Source organism: Palaemon carinicauda, chromosome 41 (genome assembly GCF_036898095.1).
Source record: "Palaemon carinicauda isolate YSFRI2023 chromosome 41, ASM3689809v2, whole genome shotgun sequence".
NCBI lineage: Eukaryota > Metazoa > Arthropoda > Malacostraca > Decapoda > Palaemonidae > Palaemon > Palaemon carinicauda.
In genome coordinates this window covers 7,076,240-7,097,490 of record NC_090765.1, presented here as the reverse complement: position 1 = coordinate 7,097,490, position 21,251 = coordinate 7,076,240, and the positions used below count along the sequence as shown (strand labels likewise).

Here is a 21,251-nt window from a genome sequence, read left to right as displayed (position 1 = left end):
AAGAACCCAAACCACGTGTTGTTCTCAGACGCGTCGGATTTGGGTTGGGGTGCGACTCTGGACGGTCGGGAATGCTCGGGTCTTTGGACCTCAGTTCAGAAGAGCATGCACATCAATGGCAAGGAGCTATTAGCAGTCCACTTGGCCTTGATGAATTTCGAGAGTATTCTTCGAAACAAAGTGGTAGAGGTCAATTCAGACAACACCACAGCTTCGGCGTACATCTCCAAGCAAGGAGGCACGCACTCCCACACGCTGTACGTGATCGCAAGGGACCTCCTCATATGGTCAAAAAATCGAGGCATCTCCCTGTTGACAAGATTCATCCAGGGGGACTTGAACGTCTTGGCAGACTGTCTCAGTCGGAGAGGTCAGGTGATCCCCACGGAATGGACCCTCCACAAGGACGTGTGCAAGAGTCTTAGGACGACTTGGGGTCAACCCACCATAGACCTCTTTGCCACCTCGTTGACCAAAAGGCTCCCAATCTATTGCTCGCCAGTCCCAGATCCAGAGGCGATCCACATAGACGCATTTCTACTGGACTGGTCTCACCTGGACTTGTATGCATTCCCACCATTCAAGATAGTCAACAAGGTACTGCAGAAGTTCGCCTCTCACGAAGGGACAAGGTTGACGTTGGTTGCTCCCCTCTGGCCCGCGAGAGAGTGGTTCACAGAGGTACTTCAATGGCTGGTAGACATTCCAAGGAGTCTTCCTCTAAGGATAGATCTCTTACGGCAGCCCCACGTAAAGGATCTTCATCAAAGCCTCCCCGCGCTTCGTCTGACTGCCTTAGACTATCGAAAGACTCTCAAGAGCTCGAGGCTTTTCGAAGGAGGCAGCCAGAGCGATTGCGAGAGCTAGGAGAGCTTCTACCATTAGAGTATACCAGTCGAAGTGGGAAGTCTTTCGAGACTGGTGCAAGTCAGCATCTGTGTCCTCTTCCAGTACCTCTGTAGCCCAAATTGCAGACTTTCTCTTACATCTGAGAAATGTTCGCTCCCTCTCAGCACCCACTATTAAGGGCTACAGGAGCATGTTGGCTTCGGTCTTTCGATATAGAGGCTTAGATCTTTCCAATAATGAAGATCTCCAAGATCTCCTTAAGTCTTTCGAGACCTCTAAGGAACGTCGTATGGCAACTCCTGGATGAAACTTAGACGTGGTCCTAAGGTTCCTGATGTCAGACAGGTTTGAGCCATTACATTCAGCCTCCCTGAAGGATCTCACCCTCAAGACACTTTTCTTATTGTGCTTGGCTTTGGCTAAAAGGGTCAGTGAGATTCATGCCTTCAGTAAGAACATCGGCTTTTCCACAGATAAAGCCACATGTTCACTTCAGCTTGGTTTCCTGGCCAAAAATGAACTGCCTTCTCGTCCTTGGCCTAAGTCATTTGATATACCTTGCCTGTCAGAGATCGTAGGCAACGAACTTGAAAGAGTTCTGTGTCCAGTTAGAGCTCTTAAGTTCTACTTAGCTCGTAATAAGTCCTTACGAGGTGAATCTGAGGCCTTATGGTGCTCAGTTAAGAAGCCATCATTACCTATGTCAAAGAATGCTTTGTCATATTTTATTAGATTTTTAATCCGAGAGGCTCATTCTCACTTGAGTGAAAAAGACCGTTGCTTGGTTAAGGTTAAGACACACGAAGTGAGAGCTATAGCAACTTCCGTGGCCTTTAAGCAAAATAGATCTCTGCGAAGTATTATGGACGCGACCTTTTGGAGAAGCAAGTCGGTATTCGCTTCATTTTACTTAAAAGATGTCCAGACTCTTTATGAGGACTGCTACACACTGGGTCCATTCGTTGCAGCGAGTGCAGTAGTGGGTGAGGGTTCTACCACTACATTCCCTTAATTCCAATATCCTTTTAATCTGTCCCTTGAAATGTTTTTAATCTTGTTTTTGGGTTGTACGGAAGGCTAAGAAGCCTTTCGCATCCTGGTTGATTTGGCGGGTGGTCAATGTCATTTCTTGAGAGCGCCCAGATTAGGGGTTTGATGAGGTCCTGTTGTATGGGTTGCCGCCCTTGATACTTCAGCTCCTGGGAGTCTTTCAGCATCCTAAGAGGATGGCTGGGCTTCGTGAGGAAAGCAGACTAACAAGGCAGAGTAATCGTCAAAGTCAGCTTCCTTACCAGGTACCTATATTTATTTGGGTTTTGTTATGATATAACTGTCAAAAACTCTAAGCATATACGCCGTAAACTGTATTAATACTGGTCTCTACCCACCACCATGGGTGTGAATCAGCTATTATATATTCACCGGCTAAGTTTAATATTTAAAAATGATATTTTGATTATAAAATAAATTTTTAAATATACTTACCCGGTGAATATATAAATTAAAGGCCCCCCTTCCTCCCCGATAGAGACCCAGCGGGATGAGAAGAACTGGAGCTGTTTACATGTATATGCGGTATCTGGCCGATAGTTGGCGCTGGTGGGCACACCCACAACCTTCATGGCGATCGCTCGCGAGTTTTTGTATTTTTCTGTCGAGCCGTCCGAGACGTCAGCTATTATATATTCACCGGGTAAGTATATTCAAAAATTTATTTTATAATCAAAATATCATTTTATTAAGAGTCAAAATACAGTCAGCCCTCGCTCTTCGTGGGGTTTGGGTAATAAGAGACAGGTCCTAAGAATGAGGATTCGCGAATACTTGCTGCCCTAGGGTGGGATAACTCCTAAACCTACCAACTCACTGTCCATTGCCTATGCCCAGTTGATTAACACACTAAGTACTGCCTAATCTGGTTTTTACTTACTTTCTATCACAGTATGAATATTTTGTAATTAAATGAAGACATTTTAGTAAGTGCACAGTACATGTGCACACATGTACATTACGTACTACTAGACACAGCTAGGCTACGGTACAGTACAATACAGTACGCAGCATTACAGTAATCATCGGGACACTTAAAACAACAAAAAACGATTGTTCTTATCTAATATAACACTCACTGATACTATAGTGTATATTACAGTAATATATTTCCAGTACTATCACTACAGTACAGTTAACTGTACTGTAAGTGTTGCTGTTTTTTTTTCAGAGGATTCGCACTGTTTGACAACTCACCGCATACATAGCCTACATTTATACATTGCAGAGTTTAGTACATGTAATTTACTTACAGTACTGTACTGTACAATGATACTGCATTTAAGATTAACTAAGTGTACATATCTTATACAAAGACCACAAACCATTTTCGAACGAAGTTCTACATAGTAGTCTTGAAGCATAACACAACAACTGATGCATCGTCTCTTGCCCGGTACTGTAGGGAATCACACTCCTGTACAGTATTTATATTTACTGGGTAATGTACCGTAAATGTATGTATTACTGTATACAAATACTGTACATTACTTTTCACATGAAAACATGATTCTTTTAAAAAATGACCGAAGCGGGAGATGCACACCTGAGCATGGACAATGCAAGACTGAGGCTGAGTCAGTGTGAGATGGGATATTGTGCTGAGCTGAGAGGGAAGTGGCATGAAGCGAGCTAGGTGCAAGGGAGTGCAGGCTGTTTGAAATCGTCGTGTCACGAGAGTAATTCTCGGGAATGAGCGAAATCGCAAAGAAAGAACCCACAAAAATCTAGGGCTAGCTGTAAACATTGCACTCTTCCTGTTATTACTCTAGAGAAGTCAACAGAACAATTCTCCCTCCCAAATTGAGATGAGAGGTTTACGAATACAGTATTGTGGTTGGATGAATTAAGTATATTTTTATATGATTTTATTTTTGGCTAATTTTCAGTGTCTGGGGACGTAAAGGCCACATGAAAATATAGGTTATATGAGTGATTTAATTACATAAAATAGGTTCTTTGTCTCATTTCTCCTTGCATTTCAGAACATTATTTGCTGGTGATAGTGCCTGGTGTTTGTATGCACATGCTAGACATTGGCTTGGATCACTTGCCCAACAATCATATCGTTACAACTCCTCCAGCTCAACTACTTCCTAATGCACAATTATATCAGGTAAGTGGGGGAAGTGCCTTGGTATATGTATGTAAGTTTCATTCACGCTTTAGCATCCAAATAAAAATAAAGTTTATTTCATTTGTAGTATTGAATAATGAAAATCATCACTTATGTAATTAGATTTTTATGCAAGACAGAAGAAATGTTACCCCTAGTCTTGGGTTTAGTGTTTAACTAGTACCACTTGTTATTGGGTCCTTTGACTGCCGGGCAGCATTACATTGGATCCCTCTCTCTGGTTACGGCTCATTATCCCTTTGCCTACACATGTCTTGAATAGTCTGGCCTATTCTTTACATATCCTCTTCTGTCATACACCTGACAACACTGAGATTACCAAACAATTCTTCTTTGCTCAAGGAGTTATCTACTGCACTGTAAATGTTCAGTAGCTACTTTCTTCTTGGTAAATGTAAAAGAAAGACTTTAGTTATGGTAAGCAGCTCTTTTAGGAGAAGAACACTCCAGAATCAAATCATTGATCTCTATTCTTGGATAGTGCCATAGCCTCTCTATTATGGTCTTCCATTGTCTTGGAGTAGAGTTCTCTTGCTTGAGGGTACACTCTGGCACACTATTCTTACTTCTCTTCCTCTTTTTTAAATTTTTTTTACCTTGTATATGAAAGATTTATCGGTACTTTAAAGTTGTTACTGTTCTAAAAATATTTTATTTTAATTGTCAATTACTTTTCTTGTAGTTTATTTCCTTTCCTCACTGGGCTATTTTCCATGTTGGATCCCTTGGACTTATAGCCCCTGGCTTTTCCAATTAGGGTTGTAGCTTACCAAGTAATAATAATAATTATAATTATAATGATATTAATGTATCTATTTTCAGTTTCAAGAATATTAGTGTATTTATACAAGCAGGCTGCTACTTCCATTATTTCAAATAGTGCAATTGTTCTGGGTGGGATATGAATTTTAGTTCCCCTTCTATATGCCCCTCTTTATACAGTAACATGTATAATAAAAAGGTTACCAGAGTAAACCCCCCTGGTTGTAAATAATGTACGAAGTCCAACCGTAAGTATACTTGTAATCTGAGATGGAAGTTATAATCAGCATATATTACAAGCTATGCTTTTATTTAAAAGAAATTTTGTTCATTCTCTTACTTTGTTGATATAATTTTTATCTTTGTTATTTTTGCAGATAATTGGTGGTAAGGTCACTTCTGGTCGTAGCATGACCTTCATTGATGGTGTTAATCAGATGACTGTAGAAGTACGTGTTACAAAAGAATCCCTTTTCTCTCTCTTCAAGAGCTCTCCCATACTTAGCACACGATTAGCCATATTGCATCTGACTGCTGTTCATGATAAAGATCATGACCTTTCAAGAAAGGTAAGTGATATATCTGCAGAGTTTCCGTGTATATATTGCATATGCATACAGTTGTGTGACTGTTTTCATTAACATAATATTCTAGCTTTATATATTTATTCGAACTAACTATATTAAGGATTTCTTGCCTCAAACTTTATATTCTTATTATATTTATGTAGGTAAAAGTTCTTTTCATAACCAATGAAATAAGATTGATTTAGTTAGTGATAGTATGAGTTGATATTTTTTATTGTAGTTTATGTGTTATTAAGGCAATAGTAGTAACAAGAAATATGTTTTCAGTGTTCTAAAGTTATTTTAAAACTTATTCTAGGATAGCCTTTAATTTTTTCTATAAGTTTCAAAATTATGTTTTACGTCTTTGTTTTTGGTGAACTGGTACAGCCCATGTTTGTTTTTGTAAAGAAATGTTTGCTTCTTATTTTTGGTTACACAGGAAAATGTAAATGTTTGGTATATATTTTATGAATAAGGAATTCAAGAGATCGAACTTGATTTATTCCACAAAGCAGTTTGAATGCTCATTAATTGAACTCTACTTTACCTGTAGTATGAAAGTTGATGTCCTTACGGGAAGGCTGTACGGCTAGATCAGACAAGAGCAAGCCACTCCAAGATTTTGTAATGATCTCTATTCTCAGTTCTCTTGTGCCTCACCTAACTTTCCTTGTGACTTATTACCACCACTAATCTTCTTAAATTTAAAAGGATTGAACAGTATTAGCTAAAAACTTGAAATCAATAGAAATTAGCAAAAAGTTAACAGCAATGTTTTGTGTGTGTGTGTGTACTGGTAGAGAACTATGTACTGAAAAATACAGTTATATCTAAACTGGCTGATATTCCAAACACAGTACATGTACTGCCAGTATTGTCTTTATTTTATGATTAACTTTTTCATTTTTTGTTTTTTAATCAGTTGATGTGGTGTAAAGCTGATGATCCTTATCCACCAGATTCTCCTATACTACTTCAGGAATATTTGGTGGGATGGAGTGATATACCCTTGTATTTTTATGTAGGTGTGTAGGGTAGATTGAATGTATATTGCTTTAAATTTGCTTTGCACTGTAAGTTTGAACATTTTATGATGTTATTTACCTAACATTACAGTGTTCAGTATTATATTAGTGTACTGCCAATTAGAAGTTTTGAAATTTTGTTAGATTTTTAAAGCACTTTATTGACCATATGTATTTGCATAGTTTTAAAAATTACACGTATAAAAACGATAATTTCGGAGACCATGTGTGAATGTTTTGTCATCTGAAATGTTTGTGGCTCAGTATCACATAAAAAGGAAAATTATGTGAATTGATGACAAAATTCTAATACGTGGCCATGTGTTACATGGTGGGGATATGTTGATTTGATCATCAGAACAAATTCCATGCACTCAACCCAAAATATGTAAAAGCCAGTTGAACTAAATCAAGTAAAACAAAAATCTAATCCAGTCTAAACAGGGGAAAACTGTGGCCACGGGGTTTATCTGTACTCCATTACTTGAAAGACACCCCTTGTCCTTGAATGGCTGTTACAGCTTGTTTGCTTGTAAATTGCTGTTGAATGGATAGATTGTACCCTTGACTGGCTCACCCCTGGAATCCTCACTTCTTGGTAGACAAGATCTCCTGGAACAGTACCCAGACTCTTCTTCTTCCCTCTCTCCAGCCGACAGGACACTAAAATCCCCTGTCCTTTGTTTGGTGGGATTCTAGTTTGGGGGTGAGCCAGAGATGCCGATTGACTGACCAGGTCAGTCAGCTGGTCACAACAGCTGCTCTTGCACGAATGGGGCTGACCCTTAGGTTGAGTTGGCTCACCTGGGTTCAGCTCCCAAACAGGTGAGAGTCATTGGGCGTAGGATTACCCAGTTGAAGTGCCATATCGGGACTTTAGGGCAGGGCAATATAACGTTGTAAGTGAGTAGGAGGCAGGATTTTGTGCAAAATACAAAGAGAAATCTTGCAGCTTTAAGGTAATATACATACATAATAATCCTACCTATTCTGGTTTACTAAAAATTAATAATTTAAATGAGCAATTAGCAATGGGCTGGTATGATGGGCATACTGTACATCTTAAAATTAATCAGACCTGAATAGCTACTGAGAGATGAAATAAGTTGCTTATAAGTCAGCATTACTAATGTTAGATTAAAAACCAGTATAACAATTTATCTCGACACGTTGTTTGAGGAAAGAACCATCGTACGCCGGCGTAAGGCTTTGCTTTTCTACGCTGTGACGTCAAGAGCATGGCATACGGTATTGTCAACAAGTTAAATTAGCACAGTCTACCCGTGTTTCAGCACAGAAAACATAGTGTGTGGGAGCAAAGAATTTAGGGATAATTAAAATATTGGGAACGAGACCAAATACAAGAGGAAAGAAGAATGAAGACAAATTCTTCACAATCATACCGGAAAGTATCATGTTATTAATACATTAATTCGGGTGCTTTGTTTTGTGAATTTCATTTCATCATTGACTTAGTATTTTTTAGTTTATTTTAGAGTATCTTAAATAATTCCATTCAACAGCTGAAAAGGCAATTTGGGAAAAAACTGAAATCTTTTCACTTTGAATATACAATGATATAAGACTGTAAATTTGTAATATGAAGATTTTTATTAACTATGGTATTTTCCTCAATTTGCCATTATTATTATTATTATTATTATTATTATTTATTGGATGCTGTACTATGTGATACTGTAATACTGTAAGCAGTTGCAGCATTAGAATTACAATATTTTTTAACATATCTCACTACTTTGGTTTATATCACTATCATCATTGTGCATATGAAATAATGTATTATAGTACACAGCACCGTATAGTTATAGTATCAACTTGGTGCAGTATTCCTATGCTGTTTTTAACTGATTTCTATGAAATAGTGGTACTAGATCACTTCGTAGATGAGGGAGACAAATTCTTCCAACATTCCACTCAACCCCCATGTTCCTCTAACACTCAACTTGACTCGGGTACTTGATAAATGTTAAATATTTTTTTGTTGATGCATTTCCTTTTTCATTTCATTATGATTTTTGCAACTACAGTATACTGTTCAACATATTTGCAGCACTGTACACCAGGAGACTGCTGACACACTGTTCCATATTTGAAATGGTCTTATATTACTTTATTTTCTTAACTCTTGAGTACATACTGTACTGTACTTATCTAAATAATACTATGTTAACCTTAGCAGGATTATTTTGCGATTTTTGATCATCGCTTGCAAACTTTGTCTAATCTCTTTTCTGCTTTGTTCAAATTAGGTTTCCTTGCAAATAAGTTTGGACATTCAAGCCTGTGGCTTATCTTGTGATCTCTCAAATATATATATAAAAAAATATCAATACCTGTGCCAGTTATACAGCCCCAATAATTGGCATGTGCAAACAACCAAAAATTTCATATAGCCCTCATTTTAACACATCACACTTTTAGGATGGAAGGGCAAATAACATATATAATTCATTAATAGCTAGTATCGTTATAGCTTTGCTGTTCGTAACAGAAAAGCTTTTATCAAAACTAAGAAAAACTAGGCAGTATAAAGTTGATGGTAAATAGGCTATTTATTTGTTAATTTGTATAATTTATTTGTGCCATTAATCAGAATATATTAAAAAGACCGCTGTAAGTTGTTCTCGGAGTTTATTTACACAGAACAAGTATTTGCAATTGCTGTTTAATTGATTATTGGACTAGGGTAATTTCTGGCTCATGACGCTGGGCTAAGTGAGTTCTATTTTGTAATTAGTTTAAAGTAATATATCCCTGCTGTGTTTCTGTTCCAGTAATTGCTAGCTTCATCATTATATGAAGTTTAAACATGGTCAGATTTAGGACCATTCTTAGTTAAAAACAGTAATTTTCTGAGTGGCTTGAAAAGTAATTTATCAGTTATATTAATTCAACCCTAAGCTAGGCTAATTGGGAAGTGAGATGCTTATATTTGGAGAAAAAAAAACTGTAATTTGTTTATATTTTTACTTAAAATTACTTAGTAAATACATACTTATTGTCTTTGATTTAATTTGTCATCTCTGAATAGGTTCCTTTCTGATCCATACAACGCAAGTAAGGTTATCGTAGTTGTGGGCCATGTTATATCCTACGTTCTGTGATCAGATGATTTATAGTCATTTGCTTTATTTGTCTTGTACTCTACAACACTACTTCTTCATGTTTTTAGTAAAAGTTATTCATCTTTTGTAATTAGTGATAATACTAGCTGCTTAACAGTATCAAGATTTTGTAGGATGTAAACACATATTTGTTTTATTGTTCGGCACATTTGTGTATTCATGAGTTTTGTACTGTATTTGTAAACTAATTTGAGTTAGGGTGGTTGTGAAATATGTATATTATATACTGATTAAGAATTTACTATATTCTTAAATAGAAAATTCTGCAAGTTAAAGTATTTAATGCTCTGATTTACAGTTATTAAAAAAATGTTGACAGTACTGCTTGTTAATCATTCTTTTTCAGAAATACTTTTAAATGACATATACTTTTTGAAAGGCCTGAAATTGTATAAAGTACTTATTTTTGTTTTTTAGTTTTACAACAAATATGATGGTAGTATTTTTAATGAATGTTTTCAATTTTCAGCTAATGTGGAGTGTTTGTGAAGATCTTTACAATCTAGATACTCCAGCTCTGCTTCAGGAGTATTTGGTCAGTGAAACTTATGCTGCTGTCCATAAACACATTGATTCAGATGCAGGTCATCTAATCTCCCTTCTGCCCATCACAACAGCTCCTTTCACATCAGACACAGAATATATTGTAAGTTTTTTTTATTAATAGATATTTATTTGATAAACCCCTCTCTTGAATAAAAAAGCAGACTTAATTGATGCAGGTAGGTAATGTCATATCTCTGTTAGTTAGAAAATATATGTTTTCTATGATAAAAGTCTTGATACTCTTGTTTAACTTCTACAATATTTTTTGTTGACCAATTTATTGTTTTTTGTGTATTTTTGTGATTAGCTAATTTGTTTGCAGTGGTCAATAGTTTTCAGAAAGAACTAAGTATTTTTTCAAGTTTATTATAAAGTATTGTAACTTCATCTTAAAAGTGCAAGTTTCAGGATATTTACAATACAAGGCATAAATATATATCTACGACATCCTACCTGATTATTTATAAAACAATAAAATCATGATACTTGGTGAATTTTGCTCATAGTAAACTTTAAAAATGTAATGCTTTTATTATAGATACTGTACTTGGATAGGCTATGATTTTTGTCAATCGGTAAATTTTTTTTTAAATGATTGCTTAATATCTGCCCAAAAATTTAGTCTTAAGCTTTATTGTTCATTATATCAAACAATAACAAATGAGCACAGAAGGTTAATGATTTTAGTCAACGATATTATTGCAGTGTTTCCAGCTAAAAGCTGAAACATTTGTCATAATTTTAACATGCCTAGTGAACATTACAGTAGGCTACAGTATATTATTTTCATTTCATGTGATGACATTCTTACATAGCACCTTTTGATATCTGATTTATAACTCTGAACATATTTTTACAGGAGTCACCAGTTGAAGAAAACGTTAGAATATCATACTGCTTCCTAGAAAACGCTTGCATTATGCTTTTGTCACCACGAGAACGGGTTGTCAGATCACTTACTGACACTTGGACAAAGCTTTGGGAGCATACCAGCCGCAGACATCACAATCGCTTTAGTCTTACTGATGTTGTTGACAAGTTGATGGTTTCTTTAGACACATACAAGGTTTGTATGTTAATTTTGTTTAAACCATAGCTAATATTAATTTTCTTATAAACAACTGTTCTTTTAGTTAAACTTTTCTTGAACTTGATTATCCACTAATTAGACTCATATTTTGCATTTCTTGTCTCTTCCCATTTTTCATTAGGAGTTACTGGTTTATTCATTTCTATCAAGGTGACTTGTTGAACTAATTTTCAGTCTCTTCACCCTTGAGCTAATCCTTTCTTTGGATTTGGAGAAGAAATTGAAGTGTCTCCATTTAGATGATTTTAAAAGACATCAGAATATTTTGTACAAGATTTAAGGAAAAATCTACTCCATGTAAGATTTTGGGTCTAATTTCATTTCCTTTTGATATTTTTCATTCCAAGTTTCCACCAGAAATTCTAGGTACAGGGGAAGCTGTGTTGAAGAGGGCTGGTATTGATTTTTTTCTTTTGGTTCTCCATTGATTGATATTCCTCCTTCAAGACTGATATGGACTAATGTTTATTGTACTGGTGACTTACCATTGCGTAAAGTTGATTCAAGTATAAAGCTATGATAACTATGAGTATTGAGCCAACTAGTTGGTAACTCTCTTTTGGACTGTTAATTTCCTTTTTTACACAAGTATAATCTATTGTTGAAGGCCTAGGTAAGTTGTTATAAACAATCAATTTAGACTCAATCATGAGAATTATCTTGTGGCTTTGCATAATAAAAGCAATTCTCCAAACCCAGTTATTGGTAAACTTCCAAGTGACATTGCTGAGAGTTTAGAATGTTTGAAGTATTTTGATCATATTGTGCTTGATCCTTCATCAGAGTTAGCTCAAATGTATGATCATTTTTTTATTAAAAATGGATTTTATTCTTAAAAAGCAATTTTATTCCTAAAATGGGATTTTATTCTTAAAAAGGGAACAGGTTTGATCAATTTTATATAAAAATATTAGTCTTGCAGAGAAATATTTTAATTTTAGGGTTTCCTTCAATTCTTCTTTTATTTCCATCCTTCTTACCTGTTAGTCATAAGCTTACCTTTCCAAAAGCTACAACTTCCAGGCTTCTTAACTAAAAAATAAAAATTAATTCTTCTTAATATATATCCCCTCTCCTCCTTGGAGATTATTGATACAGTAACACCACATATTGCAAGGCATAATACCTATTGGTATGGGGAGATTAAAATCCCATGTAACCTCCTTGTCAAAAGATCCTTGCGCGTGTGCCATCATCTTTAGCTTGACTTTTGCTCTTTAATTTTGTAGTTTTCAATTTTGGTCAGTAGAATGATGAGATTATCAAGGTATGTCTTTACATTAGTGTACCAAATTTTAAGTACGCAAGTTTCATTTATAAGATAAAGAACTGCATTCACTTTGTATTATGAGGGAGGGTCAGTATTTAGATCACAGATTTTCAGAATGTCCATATTATCCCGTGAAATCTATGGCAGAATATTTCAAGTTTGTGTTTAAAGGTTTTGTGAAAGATTTGAAATATTAAAGAAGTAATTAAATCACGGGAAAGTTTTGATCAAGCTAGGTTATTGGATGTTGGTAGTAAAGTAGGGATTAGTGTTCAAACAGTGAGTGAACGGTCAGCTGTTAGAAATAAGATTGCTTGGCAAAAGCTGCAATTTTCTTTTTACAGAGCATTTTTTAATTTTTATGAAATCAGCTGTTCCTGAGACTTCAAATATTGTTTTGTTTGGCAATATTGTACCCTAGTTTAACATATTCAAATAAAGTTCCTTGATATAATAATTTACCAATAGCTGATCATATTGTGGTATTTTTGAGTTCATTACATTGGAGTTATTCATCTAAAACTCAAATTTCTCATGCAGCTTGACAATTTTCTATATTAAAAGCTTGTGCTAGCTAACCCCAGGTTCTTGCTAAGTATAGTAGAAATAAAGATGGAAGAGCAAGTTAGGAATTCAGATATATCATCCACTCCGGCTTTTAAGCCAAGAGTACATGTCCAATCTTTATGAGGAGTAATTAATGGTGTTGCATATCGTATAATCCATTTCTTGCTAGACACAAGTATGATACATTCTGAGTACGTTTTAAGAATCGGTAAACTGAAGATTTTTTGTCCTAATACACCTGATTTGGCTAATGTTACTGCTAATGTAGGCGTTACCACTAGCGTTATCATAAGCTAGACCCCAGCATTCATGGGGAATTTTAAATATTAAACTTAGCCGGTGAATATATAATAGCTGACGTCTCCGACGGCTCGACAGATTCCAAAAACTCGCGAGCGATCGCCGTGAAGGTTGCGGGTGTGACCATCAGCGCCGACTATCGGCCAGATACCGCATATACTTGTCAATTTCTTCAGTTCTTCTCTGTCGGTCTTGTCGACAAGTTGGTTCCGCTCGCTTTATGACCTCGAGTTTTCGACCGAATTGGTGAAGTACTTGGTTTTGGTTTTATTGCTTTCGCCGTGTTGGATTATTCAATACTATCTTCAAAAGAAATGCTTTTGAAAGGAGAGGAAAAGTGGTTTGCCCTTGCTTTTTTTTTAATCTCTGGTTTTTCCATAGAGAAAAGATGGCCGACCCTTCCCTCAGTGTACGGAAGTGTGTTAAAGGCTTTTAGTAATTTTTTTTTTTATCATTTTATAAATTATTGTTGATATTTATAGATTTACCTCTATATATTTTATATTTTATATCTCACCCGACTTTATTAGGCCTCTTCGATTAGCTTTCCATTTATACTAAACATCAAGATAAATTTTATGTTTTTGTTTATATGCGGCCTTTACCTATTCTTTGTAGGCGGTCCTAACTTGGAAAACAAAGTTAAACAACGTTGAGCCCATTCAACTTTTATTTTTGGTTTAGTTTAAAACAGTTGCTCTGTAAGAGTGATGAGATGAATATTTTTTAGAAAATATTTTAAGAAATATATTCTTTGAATAGTCTTCATGCTGTTTTTTCAAAGATGAACTAACGTTTGGTTTATTTATGCTACGCAGTTTGCGTTCTATCGTTATGATAGAGAAAGAGAGAATCACGGTTTCACTTTGCAGAAAGAGTAAATCGATTTTGACGTTTTGTTCATTCTTCTTTCAAACTGAAGTGTTTTAGATACTAATTTAAAGGAACTTGTTAATTTTCAATTTCTTAGTCCTTTCAGTTTTTTCCTTTAGTCAAATAACCTGTTATTGACGAAGGGTGAGTGGGCCATTCTCTTGTGAGTGACAAGAGAGAGAGAGAGAGAGACGGAGAGAGAGAGAAAGATAGAACGATCCGATCTTTATTCTCGTCCCAAGTCTCTGTACAAGGAGTTTGGGAGCGAGTAACGTTGTTCTCGATTCAGTTTTTTGACTCTCGTCCCAAGTCTCTGTACGGGGAGAGAGGATAAAACGTTTTAGTTTTTATTCTCGTCCCAAGGCACTGTACGGTGAGAGATTGAAAACGTAGTCCTTAGTGAACTAGTGTTTAGTCTCCTCCCCAGTCACTGATCTTTTTAACTTTATATATTTCCGTTTTATTCGATATATATGTATATGTTTATTGATTGTTGCATGTGTGTTTCATTTTGTACTAATGTGGTTACATTATACTACTCATTTCGCAATTCTAACCTTTTGATGTAAGGGAGAATTGCGTGCTTCAGGTAGAAATCAGTTTTATTCATGTCTAATGTGAAATTATTAAAAAATGCGATATCAGTGAAGTAAGGGAAAAAAAAAAACATGTTCTGTGTTGCAGAGGGTTTGTTTGTTCGTGCTTGTCACTTGCCTAGTCCGAGACCTCTTTCAGGCTCCCCTGCACCAGGGAGAAGGAATGTTGTAGGACCTAAGGGAGTGAGGAGTGTAAACCAACAAACAGACGTTCCCTCAAAGGTATCAGACATTGCTCGGCAAGCACGTCCTTGCCATAAGACAGGAGAGACGAAGTTTCTCCTCATCTTCCGATGATTCGTCTCTTTAAAAGCCTGGGCGGAAAGTTTCGAGACGGTTGAAACGTTTATTAGTTCCTTCAGAACAAGTTTAACGTCCTAGCTGTAGTCTTAATAAGAGTCCCGTTCATAGCGATGACGTTCATGTACAGACGTTTCTGCCACAGACTCGACGTGACGTTGAGCGGTAGACACCGTAGACACAACGTGACATCGAGTGTCAGTCACCGTAGTCTCGATATAGCATCGATCAGCAGTCACTGCTGTTTACTACGTGACGTTTGAACGTCAGCCACCGCAGTCACAGGTTGATCCGAAGTTACGTGTTTTGCAAGATATGCTGTTAAAGCTTTCTTCTTCAATAGAAGCTTTCGATCCTGTTCCTGTGCGAAAGGATCCTTTGCTTTTTGTCCGTCACGGTTCAGGGATACGTGATTCGGGTCTTCAACCTTCTAGACGAGCTTTGTTACGCCACGCTGACGTTATCTCTAGTGACAGCTTTGCTGTTAAGCGAGATGCGGAGCATAAATCTCGATGTAACTTTGATCGCTTTGAACGTCAGCCACCGCAGTCACAGCGTGACGTTGAGATGCAGACACCGCAGACACGACGTGACGTTGAGCGGTAGACTCCTTAGACATGACGTGACGTCGAGAGTCAGTCATCGTAGTCACGATATAGCATCGAACAACAGTCACCGCTGTTACTACGGGACGTTTGAATGTCAGTTACTTCTGTCACGACGTGTAGTAGAATAACATTCTCTGCAGTCACAACGTGACATCGACCCTCCAACTTTAACTTCTGTTCATGTACAAGTTGATGTAGCCTGTCAGGCTTTTCCTTCACGTCATTCTGCATATAAATCTTCTTCTCGCAAGAGTTTAGATTTATCAGATGATGTGCCTTCTGAAGAAGTTGATGACCCCCTTTCAACTAATGTACCTTTGGGGAGTCATTCAGAAGAGGAGTAACCTAGAGTGGTCCAACAATCCCTTGTATTTTAATTATGAATTTCTTTAGTGAAATTTTGTCCTACTCGTTTTGTAACGGCTGCTCCGCCGTCTGAGTTTACTCTTGGCATGACTTTCTTCGACTCCTACTTTTACGAAGTCAGTTCTCTCTTGTTCTTCCAAGAGGGCCATGCTCTTACTGGGAGACTGGTTGGAATCCAGGAGAAGTTTAGGAAAGTCTGCTTTTGCTTTTCTTCCTTCTTAATTAGCTTCTCGCTCGGGCATCTGGTGTGACACAGGAGAAGCTCGAGGAGAAGTTCTCGGCTTGGGAGTACCTGCCTCTGCCCAGGGAGACTTCTTAAGCCTTGTGGACTCTCCTCGTCGTCTAGCCATGAGACGCTCCAAGATTTTATGGTCGGCTTCAGAGCTAGACTATCTCCTGTTAGGAGTTTTTTCGAGCGTTTGAAGTTTTTATTTGTTGGATTGGTCCCTGGGAGCCTTAAGTAAGAAGGTCTCTCCAGCTGTCAATGTATTGCTGTACAATTATATCATGCATGAACAAGGCTATCAGGGATGGCTCCAATGATCTGGCAGCCACGTTCACTGCAGGAGTACTTAAGATGTAAGTGCGCTCAATGTGTTCATTGTCAAGACAAACTTCACGATGAAGACTACCAAATCTGTCTTGGCAGCAGTAAGGGAAGGCGACTGGATGGTCTCTCTCAACCTTCAGGATGCATACTTCCACATCCCGATTCATCCAAACTTTCAACAACATCTGAGGTTTGTGGACGGGAAAGTAATGTACCAATTTCGAGCACTGTACTTCGGCCTCATTCCTGCTCCTCTTGTTTTTACAAGGCCCTTGCAAAATGTAGCAAGCTTTCTACATTTTTTGAGGATTCAGAGCCTCCCTTTATTTTGACGACTGGCTAATCAGGGCGTCGTCATTAAATCGCTGTCTGGAGAGCCTCTAATGGACATAAGACCTAACCAAGGAGCTAGGTCTCATAGTGAACGTAGAGAAGTCGTAACTTACAGTACCCCATCCCAGACTATTCTTTATTTGGGAATGGAGATACAGTGTCGGATTTTTCGGGCCTTTTCGTCTCCCACAAGAATGGAACAAGCTCTGTTAAAAGTCCTTCACTTGCAAGAGAAAAACAGTTGCTCTGTAAGAGTTTGAACTAGCCTCGTGGGAACTCTTTCATCGCTGGAGTAGTTTATCTCTCTTGGGAGACTCAACCTTTGCCCTCTCCAATTTCACCTAAACCATTGGAACAAGGAGAAGGGCTTATAGAGTATCTCTTTCCCAATCTCCAACTCAGTCTAGACATGTCTGACTTGGTGGGACAGCAACATCAGACTTCGAGAAGGTCTTTCTCTTGCGATCAAGAACCCAAACCATGTGTTGTATTCAGATGCATCGGATTTGGGTTAGGGAGCTCCACTGGACAGTCTGGAATGCTCGGGTCTTTGGTCCACGGATCAGAAGGAACTCCATTTAAGGCAAGTAACATCCCTCCTTTGGCGAGATTTGTGCAAGGAAAAATGAATGTCTTGGCGGACTGCCTCAGCAGAAGAGGACAAGTCATCTCCATGGAGTGGACGTTGCACAAGACTGTGTGCGAGAAGCTATGGATGACATGGGGTCAACCCACCATAGATCTTTTTGCGACTTCACTGACAAAGAGGCTCTCGACTTACTGCTTTCCAGTTCCAGATCCAGAGGCAGCCCACATAGACGCTTTCCTGCTGGACTGGTCTCACCTGGACGTTTATGCCTTTCCACCTTTCAAGATCCTAAACAAGGTGCTGCAGTTCACCTCTCACCAAGGGACCAGGTTGATGTTGGTTGCTCCACGGTGGCCCACGAGAGAGTGGTTCACAGAGGTACTTCTATGGCTGGTAGACGTTCCAAGAAGTCTGCCGTTGCAGATGGATCTCTTGCAACAGTCTCACGTAAAGAGATTTCATCAAAGCCTCCCCACGCTTCGTCTAACTGCCTTCAGACTATCGAAAGACTCTCTTGAGCTCGAAGGTTTTCGAAGGAGGCAGCTAGAGCGATCGCGAGGGCTAGAAGATCCTCTACCATCAGGATCTATCAGTCGAAATGGGAGGTATTTAGAGACTGGTGCAAGTCCTCCTCTATTTCCTCTTCCAAGTGCCTCTGTAGCGCAGATTGCGGATTTTCTGCTTTATCTGAGAAACGGTCGCTCCCTCTCTGCATCCACCATTAAAGGCTACAGAAGCATGTTAGCTTCTGTTTTCAGGCATAGGGGTTTGGATCTTTCTAATAACAAAGATCTCCAAGACCTGCTTAAGTCTTTCGAGACTTCCAAGGAGCGTCATATTTCGACTCCTGCTTGGAACTTGGACGTGGTCCTACGGTTCCTTATGTCAAACAGGTTTGAACCATTAAATTCAGCCTCTCTGAAGGATCTTACCCTCAAGACACTTTTTTTTTGGTGTGCTTGGCTTTGGCTAAAAGGGTTAGTGAGATACATGCTTTTAGCAAGAACATCGGCTTCTCCACTAATAAAGCAGTATGCGCTCTTCAACTTGGTTTTTTGGCCAAGAATGGACTTCCGTCTCCTCCTTGGCCTAAATCATTTGATATCCCCAGTCTTTCTGAGATTGTGGGGAATGAAGTTGAAAGAGTGCTGTGCCCCGTTAGAGCTCTTAAATTTTATTTATCCAGAGCTAAACCGCTACGAGGTTGTTCAGAGGCTTTATGGTGCTCCGTTAAAAAGCCCTCTTTGCCCATGTCTAAGAATGCGTGGTCTTATTTTATTAGACTTTTGATTCGGGAGGCACACTCTCATTTAAGTGAGAAGGATCGTAATTTACTTAAAGTCAAGGCTCATGAAGTCAGAGCGATAGCAACTTCAGTAGCGTTTAAGCAAAATAGATCCATTAAAAGTATTATGGACGCGACCTTTTGGAGAGGCAAGTCGGTATTCGCTTCATATTACTTGAAAGATGTCCAGACTCTTTATGAGGACTGCTACACACTGGGACCATTCCTAGCAGCGAGTGCAGTAGTGGGTGAAGGCTCTACCACTACATTCCCTTAATCCCAATATCCTTTTAATCTACTCTTGAAATTTTTAATCTTATTTTGGGTTGTACGGGAGACTAAGAAGTCTTTCGCAATCTTTTTGATTTGGCGGGTGGTCAAAATGTTGGTTCTTGAGAGCGCCCAGATTAAGGGTATTGATGAGGTCCTGTTATAGGGGTGTTCGCCTTGGATATAACAGCTCCTGGGAGTCTTTCAGCATCCTGAGAGGATGGCTGGGCTTCGTGAGGAAAGCAGACTAATGAGGCAAAGTAATCATCAGAGTCAGCTTCCTTACCAGGTACCTATACTTAAGTTGGTTTTTTATGAAATAATTGTCAAAAAACTCTTGAGCATATACGCCTTTATTGTATTACAGTAATACTGGTCTCTACCCACCACCATGGGTGTGAATCAGCTATTATATATTCACCGGCTAAGTTTAATATTTAAAAATGATATTTTGATTATAAAATAAATTTTTGAATATACTTACCCGGTGAATATATAAATTAAAGGCCCTCCCTTCCTCCCCGATAGAGACCCAGCGGACTGAGAAGAACTGGAGAAATTGACAAGTATATGCGGTATCTGGCCGATAGTCGGTGCTGGTGGTCACACCCACAACCTTCACGGCGATCGCTCGCGAGTTTTTGGGTTTCTGTCGAGCCGTCCGAGACGTCAGCTATTATATATTCACCGGGTAAGTATATTCAAAAATTTATTTTATAATCAAAATATCATTTTTGTAAAAGCTCATTACTTGCTAGGATTCACTTTTAAGGGAAATAGAAATGTGAATGTTGGCTTTAAGACTTCTAAATGTGAAGGAGTTAAGAGTGTATATCAACATATGAGCTTTTAATCTTAATGAGACTGGTAGATTTGTATATAGCATACCCCTTATATTGAAGTAAATGAAAGTGCCTTAAAAAGACAGAAAAGATTTTGTGAAAAAAAAAAAAAAATAATGTTTTCAATTAATACTGTGAATTTTGGTAATAACCAGCTGTATATGAAGTTTCACTCATTCTTCTGTGACCGGAATCGCCATACGTCAATGGTGCCCATACCTTATAAAAAGGAGAAATTTTTCTCTAAATTGATTTATTCTACATGATTGATCCGCAAGAAAAGATCCTTTCATACAATTTTTGGTTTCCTTATGTAGGTAACTGGCAACATTATCAATATTGATAAATAGATTAATCATTATTTGATTAAACAATATTGATAAATAGATTAATCCTTATTTGATGAAACTTAGATATTCAGAACTAATTTTTCAGCATCTCAACGATTATGGGAACAAAAAGTATTCTGTTCTGAGTCAGGTATGAGAGAACTCTGAGTCACCAGATACGTAGCCTATGTAGATAGGGCCATCTTCCTGGTGAACACTTGAGGGATTTCCCTGAGACCAAGAGACCAACACTTTTATAGGTATACAGTACATGGTTTTCATTAATTCTAGACCAATTGAGGCTAGAATTTTAATTGTATTATACATGATAATTCTATTTTTGTTCCGTAACCGAAAAATAAACCACGCTATTTAAATAGGGTATTACTTTCGGCGTAGCTGAAATGACGAGCCATTAAATTTTTAACGAGGGTTTACTACCCCCTCGCTAATTAGCGCTAGCTCCTCCCCCCTCACACACCGGTGAACTAGTTCACTTTGCTTCTGGCTCGGGTGATGGACAGACGTTTCTGCTCTCACCCTCGCATATTGACAGCCTTAATCTTTTTTGCTTTTTCTTTCAGTTGTGTGTTTGGAAGTTGGCCTCTCTCTTTATCATGCGGAAATGCCCCAGATTACCAGACCGCCCTTGTGGGACTTATATGTCGGTGGTCGAGACGGACCCTCACACCTTGTGTCCGTTCTGCAGGGGCCAACGGTGTGATAAGGATAAAGTTTGTTGTGAGTGTAGGGAGTGGTCTACCTCCCAGTGGGAGAGATTTTCCCGGCGCCGAAAGAAGAAATCCAAGCGGGATCTTTCTCCTTCAAGGATCTCCTTGAAGAAGGAAATCTCCAAGGACTCTTCTTTCGTTGCCCAAACCTCCTCCGAAGCTCCCACTCGACAGTCTCTCCCGAGAGGCTGTCGAGTGGTAGCGTAGGCCGTACTTGTGTTGACCAACCTCAGGGTTTGGGAGAGCGAGTTGCCTCCCATAGCGAGGC

The 21,251-nt window shown here is 38.2% G+C and overlaps 1 protein-coding gene across 1 annotated transcript in view; it reads left to right on the top strand.

Annotated features, from left to right (window-relative positions):
• The window catches only part of pigeon (protein), a 153,942-nt gene that overhangs the window by 82,944 nt on the left and 49,747 nt on the right, over positions 1–21,251 (top strand). Inside the window, exons 10-13 of the mRNA XM_068364505.1 lie at positions 3,885–4,015; positions 5,176–5,367; positions 10,008–10,184; positions 10,944–11,150. Of these exons, the coding sequence (XP_068220606.1) occupies positions 3,885–4,015; positions 5,176–5,367; positions 10,008–10,184; positions 10,944–11,150 (707 nt within the window). The remainder of the gene's footprint in view (positions 1–3,884; positions 4,016–5,175; positions 5,368–10,007; positions 10,185–10,943; positions 11,151–21,251) is intronic.